Source organism: Chiloscyllium plagiosum, unplaced genomic scaffold (assembly GCF_037043375.1).
Source record: "Chiloscyllium plagiosum isolate Xiang-an unplaced genomic scaffold, Cpla_swu_hap1 HiC_scaffold_11, whole genome shotgun sequence".
NCBI classification, from domain to species: domain Eukaryota; kingdom Metazoa; phylum Chordata; class Chondrichthyes; order Orectolobiformes; family Hemiscylliidae; genus Chiloscyllium; species Chiloscyllium plagiosum.
This window is the reverse complement of record NW_028270149.1, coordinates 88,402,945-88,422,901: the sequence shown is the minus strand read 5'-3', so window position 1 is coordinate 88,422,901 and position 19,957 is coordinate 88,402,945. Positions and strand designations below refer to the sequence as shown.

Sequence of the window (19,957 nt, the reverse complement as noted above, 5' to 3'; positions counted from 1 at the left end):
CCCCTGGCAACCTCTAATCTAATTTGAATTGCTAAGCATCTTAAGCTAAGGTAGTTAAAGGTTAATGAAGAAGTAACTAATTATTAGCAATTGAGCAAGGAATTCATGTCTTACCTTTGTCCAGAATCTTTTTTTGAGTTTCTGATCATTTCTGTATCTACCCTGAAACAACTGTAGAGGCTGGTATCCTGTCACCAAGTCACCCTTTATTTACTTTTGCACAGTAAACTGGCTTGGCCAGTAAGCTTGGAGTCAGACCCTGGAACTGAGGAGATTGTAAATCCCTCTTTGTATTTTTAATCTTTTTTTAGTTAATGTGTATTTGCTGCAAACTCCAAAAACTGGTCCTATTGGTTTAATTTTTTGAATTATATATTTTTTCCTTTTTATAAACTCCCACACTACCACCAAACAGCAGTAGTGTTTATTTTCCCCCAGCACCCATGCTGTGCATGTGCAGGTGTCGGACACAGTGAAGAAACGAGTGCAGAAACCTTTATTGACATTCCACCAGCAGGAAGAAAAGAAACGTTTGCATGACCAGTGACGAGCAGTGACCTTCCCATCACACGGCAATGCCTAAGTGAACAAAAAAGTGAAAGGGAGGGCAGGGATCAAATCAAAATAGAGTTGGAGGGGGAAATAAAACACTTCATGCCTTGCAGTGCCCACCTGTTCCTGAAAACTTCAAAGGTATTGGTAGACGCCACATGCTCCTTCTCCACGGACAGCTGGGCTTGAATGTAACTGGGGAAGAGGGGCAGGCAATCAGCCATAGCAACCCTCTCCATGGCCCGCTGCCTCGACCAGTTTATGGCCTGAGCAGGGGTTTGTGATTTGTTACTATGACACATTTCTGTCCGTAAAGGTACTGATAAAACTTCTTCACACCGAAGATGACTGCCAAACTACCCCTCTCTCTCTGGGCATACTTGCATTTGGCATCAGCCAAAATCTGGGAGGCATATGCAATCAGGCCTTCCTCTCTGTTGTGCCACCGGTGAGCCAACACTTCCCTGATATCATATAGGGAGGCATTACATGTCAGCCGTACTTCTTGCTTTGGATCATAGTGGGCCATAAGTGCTTTTTCATTTCCCTAAAAACTACTACTTGGCCATGCAACCATTTCCAAGGCTGACACTTTTTCAATAGCAGGTGTAAGTGCCAAGATGGAGGCTTGGTTACATATGAATTTTCTGTAATAACTTACTAGCCCAAGGAGAAACCTAAGCTCCAGTACAGACATGGGAGCTGGGAATCCTTTGATCTCCCCTGCTTTATCTTTCATCATGTGTAATTTGTCAACTCTGTAACCCAAGTAGGTCATTTGAAGTGCCTAGACCACATTTCTTTTTTCTTTCTGAAGCATAAACCCGCCTGGAGGAAATGTTTAAGCAATCTGTCCAAGTTCTCCCAAGTCCCTCTTTGTTTTGGTCTTTGTTATTAGTACATCAGATAAATGGAAACCTATTGTAGCCCTTGTAAAATGTTCTCTATAGTCTGCTGGAAAAGGGCGCAGGCTGGTGACCGGATCTCGGTGAATCTCTCTCAACCAATTCTGTCCTAGTAGGCTTGGGCCTGAGCTCCTTACTACCATCAGCAGTAATTGCACCAACTGCTTTTCGTAGGAGACCAGAACCGAAGTCATCCTTAATTTGCAGCGGTTCCCCAGCATATGTTCTCAGTCTGGCTGGGGTCTTGCGCAAACCTAAGGGCTGGAGGCCCGAGCAAATCTTGTTAAAGACTGGTTCTGCAACCACGGATACAGCTGCGTCGGTATTGGACCTCCATGACAACGGGGTGACCATTTAACCGAACATTAATTCTAATCCGTTCCAATTTGGGTGTCACTACACAATTTAGTTATTCCAACCCACGTGTAACGTGTAGGGGGACTTTCCAGGTTGTGCAATCTCCTGGGTATCGGTCTGAGGTTTCTTACTCAAGTAAAGCCTTGTAGGACTCTTTTGCTGTCCCGGGTCTGCATACCGGCAGCAACTACAATGGTTTGTTGGCCCAGATACTGAGAACTTTTTAGCCACTTGGCCAAGTCTTGACTTTGTTGTGGGGTTCTGCTGTGGATTGTCATGGGGTGCTTTTGCTCAGGATATGCTCTGTGAGTGCCTACACTCAAGTGGTGTTCCACAAACTCAGTTGGACAGGTGAAGGTGTCCACTTCCATTGGGATGCCCTGTAGTTCCCGTGCTCCATTTGCTGCATTTTCTAATGACAAAGCCAGTTGTTATACCTGCTAGAAGTCCAGTTGAGCTTTAGCTAGTAGGCGCTTCTGCATGGTCAAGTTATTAATCCCTCATATCAAGCGGTGTCTCAGTGTCTCATTCAGGGTTAACCCAAAATCACATGTCTCTGCCAGTCATCTTGACTTTGTCAAAATTCCCAACATGGGTTGTCCAGTTCTCTAACAGTCAAATAAAAACTATACCTTCTCAGGATTAGAGGAGATTTGGCTATTTTTTCTTAACCAACTCTTAGAAGGTTTTAGCATCTGAGAAAGTTAAGCTCCTTATAACTGGAAATGCTGCAGGTCCGCAAGCAGTCAAAAGGATTACTCATTACCTTTTACCTGCCCCAATATCATTAGCCAAGGAAAAATATTGCATTCTTTCCACATACTGGGCCCAGCCTTTGACAGCAAGATCAAATAAGTCAAGCTTTCCAAATAAAGGCGTGATGCCAGAAATGCTTACCTGAACTCGCAAGGTGACTGCGAGCAAATGTTCTTAAGGCATGTACTATTTTCTGCCATTGCCAATGAAATAACTACACCAGGCTGGTATCCCATCACCACGTCACCCTTTATTTGCTTGTGCACAGTACACTGGCCACGGCCAGCCAAATTGGAGTCAGTCCCTCACACTGAGGAGATTCTAAATCCCCTTTTTTTTTTTAGTTGATCTATTTTCCTTATCAGCCTGTTCAGAGGTATTATGCCACACTTCTGGACCAGGTGGGAATAAACCCGGGTTTCTTTGTTCTTGGGTAGAGACACCACCACTATACCAAGAGAGGGGCCCTGTCCCCTGTTTGTGTTTTTTAAATTTTATTAAACAGTACAAAATACAAACGAAACAGTTAACGTGAACAGTAGTGTACAAGAAATAGTAATTTACAGGGGAAAGGGGAGGCCAGGCCAGGCCCCCAAACCCCACCATACAACCAGTTTACAGGGGAACGAGCACAAACCTCAAATCCCACTTTACATTACCAAGAAAGAGACAGTGAATGCAATCCAATACAGTCTGATAAACTGAACAATGAACAGTGCATATCGCATAGACACCCCGGCAACCCAGCAAACTACCCCTCCCTCCCCTTTCCAGCCACTCAATGGCAGTCTATCCCAATGCCCCTTCTGGCTCTTAGAGATGGCCGAAGGTGTGTCAGGGCAGACCAAGACAGTCGTCCTGTCCACCCCCCCCCCCCCTCCCCCCCTCCCAAAAAGCAGGACAACAGCAGTCAGGATGGCCTACCCACCTTCCGGCTCATCCCTTCTTTGTATTTTTTTTGCTTTACTAACCAGTGCAAGTTACAAACACACGCGAACAGCCATATACAAGAAACAGCGATTTGCAGAGGAAAGGGGCAGAAAGGCTGGACCCTCCAAACACTACTGTACAGCCAGTTTTCAGGACAAAGCTCAAATTCCACTTTAAATCATCAAGGTAACAGTAACAGATACATACCAGGCAGTCCAATTAAATAGTAAACAGTGCATAGAATACAGACCCCCCCTCTGCCCAGCAAGCCACCCATCCCTCCCACCTTCCGTCCACTGAAAAGCAGCCCATCCATATGCCCCTTCCGGCATTCGGTCTGCCCTGACATACCTTATGGCCGCCTCTAGGGCAGCCCATCATGTCACCCGCTACCATCTGACCCCAACCACCCACCTTCTGGCTCATACCTTATTGTTTATATATGTTTTTATTTTATTAATCAGAACAGTTTACAAAACAATTAACATTAACAACTGTATGCAGAGAAATATATAGGGGAGGGGAGTGGCAAAGCCAGGCACCAAACGCCACCGTTCAACCAGTTTTCAGGGAAATGAGGATAAACCTCAAAACCCACTTTTAGTCATCACAAAACAATAACAAATACACATAAGACAGTCCAATTAGATAAAAAGCAGTGCATAGGATACGCACCCCCTCCCCAAGCAAGCCCACCTGTCCCTCCAACCTTCAGGGCACTCTAAGGCAGCCCGCCATGCGCCCATTCCAGCTTGCAGTCTGCACCATACCCCTTCCAGCTCTCGGTCTGTCCTGACACATCTTCCTGCCGTCTGTAGGACAGCCCATCCTGCTCCCACAACAAACCCCCCACCTCCCCCACCCAGAGTCCCCAGGACGACAGCGATCAGGATGGCCTACCCATCTTTTGGCTCATCCCTTGTTTATTTTTTAAAATATTTTTTCCTGGTTATATATTTTTTATTTTATTAAACAATTCACAGTTTACAAAACAATTAACATTAACAGCTGTATACAGATAAACAGCAATTTTACGAGAGAGGAATGGCAAAGCCATGCCCCAATCCCTACCGTTCAATCAGTTTTCAGGGAAATGAGGACAAACCTCAAATCCCACTTTGTTATCACAAAACAGTAACAGTGATAAATACGTACAGGACAGTCCAATTAGATAAGAAACAGTGCATAGAATACAGACTCTGCCAGCAAGCCACCCGTCCCTCCCATCTTCCGATCACTCTCAGGCACCCCCACCCCTGTCAAACCCCCCAAACGACAGCGATCAGGATGGCCGACCCACCTTCTGGCTCATCCATTGTTTAGTTTGGTCGGCAAGAGCTTCCTGATTGGCCTAGGTCAACAATCCCAATTAAGTACCTCAGAGTCAGCAAGGTCCAGCTAGGTTCAAATCATTACATACTCATGGTTCTTACACTGTTTTTGAACAAGGTCGGAGTTTTGAATTCTACACCTGACACTATCAGCACAAGAGTTGCAAGAAGAATGTGCAATCATGTCCACGTGCCAATGCAACCACACAGAAAATACACCCCCACCCCGTTCTAACCACTCTTAAAATGGGACTAATTTCTTCCAATCATGTTAAAATCCTTTAATGAAAATATCGTGGGGTGCTGGGGGAAGGATTGGTATTCGAAAGTCATAAATGGAGTGGACAAAGTTTAATAATCTCTCAAAACCATGCTATATAGTCCAACAGGTTTATTTGGAAGCACTAGCTTTCGGAGCAGTCTTCCTTCATCAGGTAGTGTCAGAGGAGCAGTGTTCTGAAAGCTTGTACTTCCAAGTAAACCTGTTGGAACTATAACCTGGTTTTTAACTTTGTCCACCCCAGTCCAACATCGACTCCTCCACATCATAGATGGGGTGGGTTAACTGGTCTCTTTTCATTTCCCGGCCTTAAATTCAAGAGATCAGCACTGGGTGTGAAGCATCTATGTTTCTGAATGCTGGCTGGAAATGTCTGTGCAATATCTTCCATCAATGTGAACACGGTTCTTCAGGGGCTTGAAACCTCTGCTTCATGTAGCCCTGAAAACTGAGTTCATGAGGATAAAAGCTGTGGGAGGTGGCAAAATAACTTGTTAATTGTCTGAGATGGAGGCTGACAAACTGGTATTTTCAACTACAATTCCACTCTGACCATTCAGGTGGAGTGTTTTCCCTTATCTGTCATCTTTAATACAGATGCTAGATCATAGGTTGCATTTTGGAATGAGCTCACCAAACATGCAGCCTAGAGGTGTCTGTTAAAGAGATTTTATAGTATGCTGTGAGGTGTATCTGGCATCCTTCCAGGGGGCCACCTTTATTCTGACTTGGCTATTTGCGCTTGCTATATAATCCTGTTAAAGGGAGTGGATCGGGCTGCAGCCATGTAATAATTCACTTCTTGCATTAAGGCATCTCCTGGTGCAGTAGGATGTTGAATGTCTTCTAGCCAACACTGTTCTGTTGCCTTTTCCTTAGATAACTGCCTTACACCGAGAAGCAGAGAAAGTGAAGCTGGACCAGAAGAGGTGAGTCTCATTATTTTGATGCAATATTGTAGCTTCTGTCTTCCCAATCCCAGCAATAACTATGTCCCAATGCTGTTCCTGTAGGTCAGCAGTCAAGTTAGATGCCTCCACAAACAGGATAGATGATCAGCTTTTGGTCGTGTTCAGATTTGAATGTTCATCAAGACGGTCGGAGAGTTGTCTGCTCCTTGTGAATGAATGTAAAGAGGGCCTTTCTTAACCAATGTACTGACCAAGAGAATTGTCAATCTGCTGAGACCATACCTGAATCAAGGGTCTTGCAGAAAGGATGACTTGGTGTACAATTTCTCACATTACAGTTTTAGACCCAACCATCTTCAACTGCTTTTCTTCAAAGGCCTTCCCTACATTCTGTTATTAAAAGAAGGATGTTACAGTATCCAGCAACATTTGCCACTGGTCAGGCACTGAAGTACTCCATATCCATATACATCAAAACTCGGGCAAATTAACATTAGCAACACAAGTGCCAGGCAATGATCAGTTCCGGCAAGACAATTTATTCATCTTCCTTTGTTGTTCAACAGTATTCTGTCACTGAATCCCATATGATATTACGTGAAACCTAACTGGAATTGCTTGTCGAGTGAAGGAACCAAGGAACATAATATCAAATAAGGGGTCATGCATGTAAGACCAAGATAAGGAGGAATTACTTCTGAGGGTAGTGAATCTATGACATTCTTTACACCAGAGGGCTGTTGAGGCAGTGCTGTTAAGTACATTCAAGGCTGAGATGGACAGATTTTTAATCCGTAAGGGAATCAGGAGTTATGGGGAAAAAAAGGCAGGCAAGTAGAGTTGAGGATTATCAGGTCAGCTGTGATCTCATTGATTGGCAGAGTAGATTGATGGGAGAAAGTGAGGACTGCAGATGCTGGAGGGCTTATGCCCGAAACGTCGATTCTCCTCCTTGGATGCTGCCTGACCTGCTGCGCTTTTCCAGAGTAGATTGATGGTCTACTTCTGCTATTAAGACTGATGGTCTTATGATCATGGCTATCACTTATTCGCATGGTGCTGACTGTGTCGTGAACCTTCTGGAAAATGTGCCCAAGTCTTGATCACCGTGTGGAAACAGACAATTTGGCCCAACAAGTCCACGTTGACCGTATGAAGAATAACCCGCCCGGATCCATTCCCCTACCCTATTTATTTTTTCACATTTACCTGGACCTAATCTACACATCCCTGAACACTATGGGCAATGTAGCATGGCCAGTTCAGCAAACCTGCACAACTTTGGATTGTGGGAGGAAACCGGAGCACCCGGAGGAAACCCACGCAGACATGGGGAGAATGTGCCCGAGGCTGGAATCGAACCCGGATCCCTGGTGCTGTGAAGCAACAGCATTAACTATTGAGCTGCCCTTAAGCAAGTAGAGAAAGGAAGAACTGCAATGCATTGGCCGGGAAACAAACCCGGACTTCCTGCATGGGAGGCGAGAATTCTATCACTAAATCACAATGCAACTCCAATCCATTGGTCCCAATTTGGGAAGCACTTGTGTTCCACTGTATAATACTTCGAAGGATTATACCTTGTACCTTAAGGTATAACAATTATACCTTATCTGCTATTGTAATTTTCTGTTTCATCCCTTCAAAGGCTGCATTGACTAAATTCAAAATCTTGGTATACAGTATGGCTGAAACCATATATACTATTCAGTCACATCACTTTTTGTTTGCTGTTCCCTGGCCATTGAATTGCTGACTCATTCCTCATCAGTAAGTTTAGGATGGCCTGTTCTGAGTTGTTTCAAGGATATTCTGTTTCAGAAAATACTCTCCTGTAAACTGTGTTATCTGTTTCTCCAAGTCTTTGCATAAAGGTGAGACTGAAGTCTGCAAAAGCTTTTATATAACGCAGGCAGAGGTCACTGTGCCCACTGTGACTTGTAGTTCATATTACTCCAATTAGTCCTATTTGCCCAGTTCTTCCTGTATCCCTGTGCAATTGTTTCCTTTTCAGCTATTTCTCCAATTGCCCTTTTGAAAGTTGATTTTGAATCTGCTTGCACTCACCTTGTAGACAGTCATCATAAACTCGCTCGATAAAAATGTTCTTGTCTTTCTTGTTCGTTAGATTCTTTCTTCAATGTGTGCACTCTGGTTATTGACCTTTCTGCCTGGAAAACAATTTATCCTGTATTTACTTCGTCAAAACTCTTAAGTTTTGAACATCTCATTGAGTTAGACCGATATACAGCACTGGAGGAGAGCATTCAGCTTGTCAAGTAAATGCTGTCATTTCATGGAACAGTCCAGTCAATCCCAACCCCTCCCCTACTTGACCCCCAGAACTTTGTAGGTTCATTTCCACCAAGAGTCCATCCAATGTGCCATTGCAATAATTGATTGTCTTCACCTGCCTCAGCTGAATGGGCACTACTTTCCGCATCATTACCAATTGCTGCTTAAAAAGTAAGTTTTTCTGGCATTCCATATCTCTTGCCCTACAAAATGTACGATATTCTAATGTGAAGGTGGGCTCTTGTCTCCAAGCACAGTGTGCAGTGGTCACTCTTACTGATACTGTCATGATTAGATTAGATTAGATTACATTAGATTAGATTAGATTACATTACAGTGTGGAAACAGGCCCTTCGGCCCAACAAGTCCACACCGACCCGCCGAAGCGCAACCCACCCATACCCCTATATTTACCCATTACCTAACTCTACGGGCAATTTAACATGGTCAATTCACCTAACCTGCACATCTTTGGGATTGTGGGAGGAAACCGGAGCACCCGGAGGAAACCCACGCAGACACGGGGAGAATGTGCAAACTCCACACAGTCAGTCGCCTGAGGCGGGAAATGAACCCGGGTCTCAGGCGCTGTGAGGCAGCAGTGCTAACCACTGTGCCACCATGCCGCCCACCCACCATGCCGTCATGGACAGATGCATCTGCCGCAGGCAGTTTGGTGATAGTATGATTTTCCTTTTCATTGGTTCCCTCACCACCTGATACAGGTCCAATCTAGCAACTTAATCAGATGGCACTTGACTAGCTTGGTTTATAGTGATGCTCCTGAGCAACTCTTGATGGACTTTGAAGTCCGTCACCCAGAGTATATCTTACATCCTACCCAACCTCAGTGCTCCCTCCAAGTGTTGCTCAACATGGAGGAGTACTGACTTATCAGTTGAGATTGGAGGTGAGGGCGGTGCGATGTGATATTCAGCAAAAGGTTGCCTTCCCCATCTTTGACTGCTTCCATGAGAGTTCATGGGTCCCATAGTTAATGTTAGGACTCCCAGAGCAACTCCTTCCTGACTGTATACACTCATTCCTGTTTGGTCTATCGTGCCAGTTAAAACCTGAATGCAAGAACAATTCTGTGCAAACTTCACAGCTTGGGAGACACCTGCTGCTGGATTCTGTTTCTGACCTCAGTGGTATGCATGTGTGATTGTGAGTGACTGACACTTTGTTCAGCACTATATTGTTTCTGCAAAAAAAAAGTTGCAGAATGAGGGAGTGGAAAAGATTTTCTCCTCATACCGCAGTGTGCGGTGCCTGCGTTTGGTTGAATTGTCTGTTCGAATGCACTGACATTCTCTGATGTAAACCAGGTGAGGAGCTTATCCCTGGTCTACATGATTTCAAACTTGTAAACAGCTTGAGATAATGATTTCATGTGATATCTCTGATAGACTGGATCAAGAGCTTGATTTCATCCTGTCACAGCAGAAGGAACTGGAAGATCTGCTGGAACCACTGGAGCAATCCGTCAGGGATCAACATGGCACCATTTACCTGCAGCATGCTGATGAAGAGCGAGAGCACACGTGAGTATCGGTTATTTATAGCAGAGTTTAAAAGCCAGGTGAATCTCTCGACACAGTGACGATGAAACACTCCCAGGACAAGTACTTCACGGGATTACAAAGTTAAAAATCACACAGCATCAAGTTATAGTCCAACAGGTTTAATTATAAGCACTAGCTTTCGGAGCGCTGCTCCTTCAGGTGGCTGTGGAGTACACAGTTGTAAGACACAGAATTTATTGTAAAAGTTTATGGTGTACTTTGATTGTTTGTTAAGTCTCTCATCTGTTAGAATGATCATGTTAGTTTCATTTCTTTCATACGTAAATTGCAAAGCTTTTTTAAAAAAAAGTTACATTCTCAAGTGAACTTTAACAACTGGTGTCAGCCCAGATAAAGTATTGAAGGTGTTAGCCCCCAGTGTGCTGCTGTCTGTGCCATAGTGTTTAGACTGATTCTAATCTTAAAATATAAATTAACAGAATCTTGCATGGATTCATGCAGTTTTTGAGCAAAGTACAATGTAACTCTGCAAGTACAAATTTACCCCACAAACGTGTGTGTGTGAGTGTAAGGGGGTCCAAGTTGTGAGAGGGTGCATGTGGGACACGCAACCTTGAGGTCCTGCTTTTCAACCTCTTTCCTAACCACCTGTACTCACTCTATAGTACCTCCGCTCTCTATCTGCTTGTGTCTTTGGTATCAATGTGCACAATGACCCCTGGCTGCTCACTCTCCCCCTTAAGAATTTCATGCAACCTCTGAGGTCTTTGAACCTGATACTAGGGAGACAACACACTATCCTGGAGTCTTGAAACAGCCGCAGAAACTCCTCTCTGTGCCCCTAGCCTGTGAGTCTCTCACCACTCTCGCTCACTTGGACTTCGCCCAAGGTGGAAAAGTATGCTTCAGTGAAGAAAGAAGAAACTTACAAATGGAAAGGTTAAGTGAATAGGCCAAAATTTGGCTGGTGAAGTTTAACACAGATAAGTATGAGGTTATTCATTTTCATGTGAGGAATAGAAAGGCAACTCATGTTCTCGGTGGAAAGAAACCTAATTGCTTTGATGCAGAGAGACTGGATGTTGTGCATGTATTACGGAAAGCTAGTACATAGGTACAAAAGGTAATTAGGAAGGCAAGTGGATTTTTGGAATTTGTTGCTAAAGGAATAGAAGTAGGAAAGTGTTGCTGCAGTTGTACAAAGCATTGGTGAGACTGCATTTTGAGTACTGCAGTTTCTGTCCCCTTAACTGAGCTACGTAATTGCATTGGAGGCAGTTTAAAGAAGGTTCACAATCGATGTCGGATGAAAGGCTCCTCTTAGGAAAGAATGAGAAGTTCACACCTCATTGGGGCTTTGAAAACTGAGAGACGATTTGAAAGATGTATAAGATGCGAATAGAGATTGACAAATTGAACTGAGCAGATGTTTTCTGTTGTGAGGCAATCTCGAGCAAAAGGTAATAGTTTTAGGATAAGGGCTAGTAGACTTAAAGCAGATCAGGCCAAACTCATTCGCTCAATGGGTCATGAGTCTGTAGAATTCACTACACCAGAGTGTGGTAAATGCTGGGAAATTGAGCAAATTAATGGAAGTGATAGATTTTAGTCAGTCATGAGTTATGGGGAGGAGGCAGGAAATAGTAGTTGAGGCTGAGATATGATCAACCATGCTCGCAATCAATAGTGGAATAGGCTTGGGGATGCGGAATTGCCTACTTATTCCTGTTTCTAGTTCTTGTGTTTTTATGTATTTCTGTTCTGTGTTGCTGTCCAGTTATAAGCTTGCAGAGAATATTGATGCTCAACTGAAGAGGATGGCCCAAGATCTGAAGGAAATTATTCAACATCTCAACAGCACCAGCAGTTCCTCTGAGATCAGTGATCCAGTAAGTAGATACAATGTCTAATCATAGAAAATCGATAATATAGGAGGCCATTCAGCTCATCAAACTTGGAACTGCTACCTGATCACTTGGAGGACACACTCCAATTTCATTATCCTGTCTGACACTGAACTTAGTGTCCAAGTCAGTAATATAAATAATTGATTGTAATGAATCCAGCACGAGGTTTGTGGAGTGGAACTCATACCAGTGTGCACTGTGTACCCTTGATTTTTAGGGTGCAACCCAACGATACTTGCACTAATATTAGGGCTTATTAGATTGTAGGCATAATGCTTTGCAGGTATTTTAAATGTGATTACATTATTGTAGCCGGATCAGACCTTCCAAAAAGAGTCTTTAAACAACAGAAACTCCAGTTAAGTTACCGTCCCCCTACATGAAATAAGTTTCCTGGAAGTCTCTCCAAAGCTCCCAACTTTGCTGTTGCCTAGGACTGTGGTGCGTTTGTATATGCAGTATTGACCTAGAACCACAAAGAATAGGAGTAGATCATTTGGCCCCTCAAATCTGCTGCACCATTGGTTTTCTAACTTGATACTCCCCATACTCTTTGATCCCTTTAACCCCCAGAATTATATCTAACCCCTTCTTGAAAATATGCATTCACAGAGTCACAGAGATATACAGCATGGAAACAGACCCTTAGGTCCAACTCAAATCCTCCAACCCTGACAACATCCTTGTAAAGCTTTTCTGAACCCTTTAAAGTGGTGAGTCTGTGGGATTATCTGCAACAGAAAGAGTTTGAGGCCAAAAGACTATCGGAAAGATGTTGTGAAACTTGAAAGGGTTCAGAAAAAATTTACAAGGATGTTGCAAGGGATGGAGGATTTGAGCTGTAGGGAGAGGCTGAATAGGCTGGGGCTGTTTTCCCTGGAGCTTCGGAGGTTGAGGGGTGACCGTATAGAGGCTTATAAAATTATGAGGGGCATGGATAAGATAAATAGACAAAGTCTCTTCCCTGGGGTGAGGAGTCCAGAACGAGAGGGCATAGGTTTAGGGTGAGGGGGGAAAGATACAAAAGAGACCTAAAGGGCAACTTTTTCATGCAGAGGGTGGTGCATGAATGGAATGAGCTGCAAGAGGAAGTGGTGGAGGCTGGTACAATTGCAGCATTTAAAAGGCGTCTGGATGGGTATATGAATAGGAAGGGTTTGGAGGGATATGGACCAGGTGCTGGCAGATGGGACTAGATTGGCTTAGCAGATCTGGTCGGCATGGACGGGTTGGACCGAAGGGTATGTTTGTGTTGTACATCTCTCCGACTCTATCTCGATGAAGAAGTTTCTCCTTGTCTCAGTTTTCACGACTGACACCAGGTTATATTCAAACAGATTTATTTAAAATCCCAAGCTTCTGGAATGCTGCTCCTTCATCAGGTGAAGTGATGAAGGAGCAGTGTTCCGAAAGCTTGTGATTTTAAATAAATCTGTTGGGCTATAACCTGCTATTGTGTGACTTCTGATTTTGTCCACCCCAATCCAACACTGGCATCTCCACATCATCTCAGTTTTAAATTGCCTACCCTGCATCCTTAAACCGTGATCTCTGGTTGTTGACTCTCCGCATATTGGGAATACTCTTCCTGTGTTTGTTCAATTCTGTTTGAATCTTATAGGAATCTATGTGATGCCCCCTACCTGAACTTCAGTGAATACAGTCTTAAATTCTCACATTTCAATCATCTAGATGCGAAACGTTAGCTTGCTTTCCATGGATGCTGCCTGACCCTCTGTGATCTGCAGGCATTTTTTGTTTCCAATATTTAAAATAATATGGTTTTAAGTATATAGAGCCTACTACAGAGACTCTCTGTGTTATAACTTTTAATCAGTCATTAAATTGCTTTACCTCTCACCTTTTCCCTTTCAGTTGCAACAGATTTGCAAGATTCTGAATGCCCACATGGATTCTCTCCAGTGGATTGATCAGAGCTCAGGTATGCATGACAGCTTCCTTTAAAAAGGCATCAAAGATAGGATACTTGAAAGCTAGGGGTTTGCCTCAGTGTTACAGATGGTGTGTCCTCAGAACTAGATGTGCTCTGAGATCCATCTGTTGTTCTTAATTTTCAAATTTCACCCCTTACTGGTATTACTTGTGAAGTCTCTATTAATATTGAATATTAATGTTGGTGCCACCTGGATAACATTGATTATCTTACGGGTACAGGTCCTACTGCAGTGATTTCAGTATGTTGAAGATGGTTGCCTGATGTAGCACTTCCCAAGTGCTATGATGCATGAGATTTTAAACACACTGGATGTAAAATTTCCCAAAGTGCTATTTTGAAGAGCAGGGGAGCTCTGCTAATGTCCTGCCCAATATCTATCACTCCAGCAACATCGAAAATCGATACAGCACAGGAACAGGCCCATCAGCCCTCCAAGCCTGTGCTGACACATTTTCCCTTTCCGTACTAAAATGGTCTTCACTTACAGGATCCATATCCCTCTATTCCCTTCCTATTCATGTATTCATCCAGGTGCTGCTTGAATGCAAATATTGTGTCTGTTTCCACCACCACCACCTCTGGCAACAAGTTCCAGGTGCTCAACACGCTTTGTGTGGAAATACTTGTCTCATGCATCTCTTTTAAACTTTCCCCCTCTCACCTTGAACCTGTGTCCCCTCGTAATTGACCTCTCCATCCTGGAAAATAGCTTTATACTTTTTCCGCTGTATCCATTGCCATTCACAATCTAATAAACTTCCATTAGGTTGTCCCTCAACCTCCTGTGTTCCAGTGAAAACAAACCCAGTCTATTCAACCTTTCATCATGTTTTCCTCCAAATTATTTATGTAAACCACGAAAAGCCGAGGTCCCAGCACTAAACCCTGTGGAACACTACTAGTCACAACCTTCCATTCCAAAAATCATCCTTCCATCGTTACCCTCTGTCTCCTATGACTAAGTCAGTTATGTATCCATCTTTCCAGCTCACCCCTAATACACGTGACTTCACCTTGTCTACCAGTCTGCCACGAGGAATGTTGTGAAAGGCTTTATTGAAGTCCATGTAGACAATATCGACCCTTTTTCCCCTCATCAATCATCTTTGGCACCTCTTCAAAAACTTATCAAGTTAGTGAGGCACAACCTCCCCCACACAAAACCAAAGAGATTAAGTTCTTATTATCGCTAATACGTCCATTTGATCACAGAATAGTACAGGCCCTTTGGCCCTCGATGTGCTAACCTTTTTCCTACTCTGATCAGACTAACCTATCTTCCATGTCCCATCCAAGAGTCGCTTAAATGTCCCTGATGTATTTGACTCTACTACCACAGCTGGCAGTGCATTCTACACACTTGCTACTCTGTGTAAAGAACCTACCTCTGACATCTCCCTTAAACCTTCCACCAGCCTATTGATAGCCATTTCAGCCCGGGGAAAAAAAATCTCTGGCTATCCACTCTATCTATGCCTCTCAGCATCTTGTACACCTCTATCAAGTCACACCTCATCTTCCTTCACTCCAATGAGAAAAGCCCTAACTCCCTCAACCTTACTTGATAAGACATGCCCTCCAGTCCAGGCTGCATCCTGGTAAATCTCCTCTGCACCCTCTCTAAAGCTTTCACATCTTTCCTATAATGAGGCGACCAGAACTGAACATAATCAGTTGGTCTCATTCCTCAGCAGTTGTCTGTCTATTGATGAGAAAGTGATTGGATTGTGTAAATGACTATCTAAGAGGAACAGGCAGAGGTACAGGAATAAGCGTCGGGGCTCCATTGAAAGCAGAAAACAGGAATGTCATACCATCAAGCATGTGAACCTGATAAATATCTTCTGCACCCTCTATAAAGCTTCTATTTCCTTCCTATAATGAGGCCACCAGAGCGAAACAATATTCCAAGTGTGGTCTAAGCAGGGCTCTATAGAGCTGCAAGGTAAAAACAAACAATGCAGATGCTGGAAACCAGATTCTGGATCAGTGGTGCTGGAAGAGCACAGCAATTCAGGCAGCATCCGACGAGCAGCAAAGTTGATGTTTCGGGCAAAAGCCCTTCATCAGGAAGCCTTCCTGATGAAGGGCTTTTGCCCGAAACATCGATTTTGCTGCTCGTCGGATGCTGCCTGAATTGCTGTGCTCTTCCAGCATCTATAGAGCTGCAGCATAACCTTGCAGCTCTTAAACTGAATTTGCTTCTAAATGTATATAAATCTTGTCCCTGAGAATTTTTTCCAGTAATTTCCCTGCCACTGATGTGAGGCTTACAAGCCTATAATTTCCAGATTATCCTAATGTGCTTGTTAAACAGGTTGGACAGCATTAGAAATTCTCCAGTCCTCTCGGACCTCACCTGCAGCCAAAGAGAATACAAAGATGTCTGTTGATGCTCCAGCAATTTGTTCAATTGCTTCCTTCAGTATTCTAGATTCACTCAGGTCTTGGGGACTGATCTACCATAATACTTAAGATGCACAGCTCCTCTTCCTTTGTAGTAGTAACTTGCGTTACAAATTCCACACTCCCTTCCCTGAAATCATCCTCTACCAATTCCTTCTGTTTGTGAATACCGAGTATTTGTTTAGGACCTAACATACTTCTGGCTCCACACATCAACTTCCTCCTGTGACTTGATGGGCCAGCTCTTTCCCCCAAATTTGATAACCTCTCCCAAGTTTGAACCTTCCCCCAAGGACTGCTGTGGTCCCTATCTAAGAGTATGTTAAAACTCATGTTATTTGGTCATGTTATTAGCATCAGTAAAATTCCATCTCTATTGTGTTGTTATGTCTGGGAGTTTACCAAGCACACACTTGTTGCCTTTCCTACCTTAGAATAAGCACTCTTTGAAAGTGCTTAATTGATTACGGAAAACTTTGAGCTGTCCTGACACTGTGAATAGATTAGATTAGTGTGGAAACAGGCCCTTCGGCCCAACAAGTCCACATCGACCTGCCGAAGCGCAACCCACCCAGACCCATTCCCCTACATTTACCCCTTCACGTTACACTACGGGCAATTTAGCATGGCCAATTCACCTGATCTGCACATCTTTGGACTGTGGGAAGAAACTGGAGCACCCGGAGGAAACCCACGCAGACACGGGGAGAATGTGCAAACTCCACAGTCAGTCACCTGAGGCAGGAATTGAACCTGGGTCTCAGGCGCTGTGAGGCAGCAGTGCTAACCAATGTGCCACTGTGCCGCCCACAAATGGTTACATTTAGGTTGCATTTTTTTCCTCTATTGTAGTGACCTAACACAACTGAAGTATTGGAGCTCTTGGATAAGCAAGCAGGCTTCAAATGTTTAGTCAGTCTAAAGTCTGGCTGCGCAATGCTATCAACTTTGTCCCCCACCTCACTCAATCATGCCAGGGCTGTTTTCAATGATTATTTTTGCTTCCCCTCGATGCATGTGTCCCTGTGTATTGCAGAACCAACAGAACCTGCCATAAGTTGTGTTTACAGAGTACTTAACAGTGCAGCACATGCTCTGGAGAATATCTTTGAAGTTGCTTTCTACATGATTTTCTGAAATGACAGGCATGGTGCCTTAAGCCCAGCGACAGCCTCTGTTGATTTCAACCTGGTGATCATGTTATAATTGTCCTAAATGTGGTTCAGGAAAGAATGAACAGAATTACCTTGATGACCACGAGACTACTCAACAGTAAGGTTATCAATATCCAGCCACAACACACTCAGGCTCCAGCAGAGCATGCTCTCTTGCAATACTGAGGAGATACCCCATTTTTTGTGGGCGGCACGGTGGCAGAGTTGTTAGCACTGCTGCCTCACAGCGCCAGAGACCCGGGTTCAACTCCCGCCTCAGGCGACTGACTGTGTGGAGTTTGCACGTTCTCACTGTGTCTGCGTGGGTTTCCTCCGGGTGCTCCGGTTTCCTCCCACAGTCCAAAGATGTGCAGGTCAGGTGAATTGGCCATGCTAAGTTGCCCGTAGCGTTCGGTAAAGGCTAAATGTAGGGGTATGGGTGGGTTGCGCTTCGGCGGGTCGGTGTAGACTTGTTGGGCCGAAGGGCTTGTTTCCACACTGTAATGTAATCTAATCTAATCTAAAACAACTTTTCTTTACATAGTGCCTTTACTGTAATAAACCAACCCAAGGTTCCTCACAGGAGTATTATCAAACACAGTCTGAAGCTGAGTTCCACACTAGCTAAGGCTTAGTCAAAATGATAGGTTTTATGGAGTGTCTTAAAGAAAGAAACTGAGATAGAGGGGTATGTGTCATTCATATCATTTTGCTTAGTGACTCCTAGTTATGAACCACAGAGCTCACCCACTTATTCCCCTCGTGAAATCACAATCTAATGCTGATCTTTTTACTTCCCTCAGTCTTGCTGCAGAAGAAAGTGGAGGATGTCTCAAAACAGTTTGAAATCCGTCGGAGAGAACAAGAGAGGAACTGCAGAATTACATTTGACTGAACCTGGCTGGGAATTAACTTGCACCATTCTTTTTTCCAATTAGTTTTCAATAAAGAATCTCATTATTGCTCAGTAACCGTAAGACTGGGTATAGTGTTGAGTCTAGATTTTTAAGCTGTAGACTCTTCATGGAATCCCTACATGTTTTAGGCTGTTTTGGCCCAACAAGTCCGCACTGACCCTCCAAAGAGTAACCTGCCCAGACCCTTTCCCCTACCCTAATACTCTACATTTACCTCTGACTAATGCACCTAATCTATACATTCCTGAACACTGAACAATTTAGTATAGTTAGTTCACCTAACCTGCACATCTTTGGACTGAGAGAGGAAACCGGAACTCGCCGAAGAAACCCACACAGGCATGGGAATGTGCAAACCTCACACAGACAGTCGCCTGAGGATGGAATCAAAGCCGGGTCCCTGGTGCTGTAAGGCAGCAGTGCTAACCACTGAGCTACCTGTTGCAGCAGATTGATTTAAGAGGTGGTAATGAAATCAACACGGTTCGAGTCTTTGTCGTAAAGATATTTGACTCAGAGGTTCCAGCTCTCTAGAGTGATCCAGTCAGTTTCAATCTTCCACTCTAGTCCTGTAGCCTTGCAAGTTTATTTCTATTAAGTGCTTGTCCACTTTTCTTTAAAGCATGTTTGTCTCCACTTCCCACTGCCCTCATCACACAATGCAAAGTGGTTCTGCCTCATTCATACAATGATATATGGCACAGAAGGTACCAAGTGAGCTCCAGCTCCCTGTACAGTGATAGAGCATAGCAGAAGAACATTGCAGCACAGTAAAGGCCCTTTGGCCCTCTGTTGTGCCGACCTGTGAATCTAATCTGAAGCCCATCTAACCTACATTATTCCATTTTCGTCCATATGTCTATCAAATGACCATTTAAATGCCCTTAATGTTGGTGAGTCTACTACTGTTGCAGACATGCATTCCACACCCTTACTACTGAGTAAAGAACCTACATCTATGTCCCCTCATACTAGCCATCACCATACAAGAAAAAAGGCTCTCACTATCCACGCTATATAGCCCTCTGATTATCTTATGTCTCAATTAAGTCACCTCTCAAGGCCTCATAAGACCTTCCTTCCATATTAGCCAGCATCCTAGAAAATATCTGAACCCTTTCTAATGCTTCCACATCCTTCCTATAATGCAGTGCCCAGAACTGTACGCAATACTCCAGATACAACGCACCAGAGTTCTGTACAGCTGCAGCATGACCACATGGTTCTGAAACTCAATCACTCTACTAATAAAAGGTAATGCACCGTATGCCTTTTTAACAAACCTATCAATCTGGCTGGCAACTTTCAGGGATTTATGTACATGGACACATCTCTATGCTCATCTACACTACCAACAATCTTACCTTTAGCCCAGTACTCTTTGTTCCTATTACTCCTTCCAAAGTGAATCACCTCACACTTTTCTGCATTAAACTGCATTTGCCACCCCTCAGCCCAGCACTGCAGCTTATCTATGTCCCTCTGTAACCTACAACATCCTTCAGCATTATCCACAACTCTACCAGCCTTAGTGATATCCGCAAATTTACTAGCCATCCTTCTACACCCTCATCCAGGTCATTTATAAAAATGATAAACAGCAGTGGCCCCCAAAACAGATTCTTGCGGTACATCACTAGTAACTGAACTCCAGGATGAACATTTCCTGTTAACTGCCGCCTTTCAACTAGTCAATTTCTGATCCAAACCGCTAAATCAACCTCAACCCATGCCTTTGTATTTTGTATCCCATGCCATAGCCTACCCCCTAGT

General features: G+C 43.9%; 1 protein-coding gene across 1 annotated transcript in view; it reads left to right on the top strand.

The window, feature by feature from the left end:
* Nucleotides 1-18,238, top strand: part of nup62l (nucleoporin 62 like) — a 63,105-nt gene extending 44,867 nt beyond the window's left edge. The window contains exons 9-13 of the mRNA XM_043704275.2: nt 5,991-6,040; nt 9,727-9,861; nt 11,621-11,732; nt 13,626-13,692; nt 18,071-18,238. Of these exons, the coding sequence (XP_043560210.1) occupies nt 5,991-6,040; nt 9,727-9,861; nt 11,621-11,732; nt 13,626-13,692; nt 18,071-18,162 (456 nt within the window). The 3' untranslated portion in view covers nt 18,163-18,238. The remainder of the gene's footprint in view (nt 1-5,990; nt 6,041-9,726; nt 9,862-11,620; nt 11,733-13,625; nt 13,693-18,070) is intronic.
* Nucleotides 18,239-19,957: the final 1,719 nt, after the last annotated feature.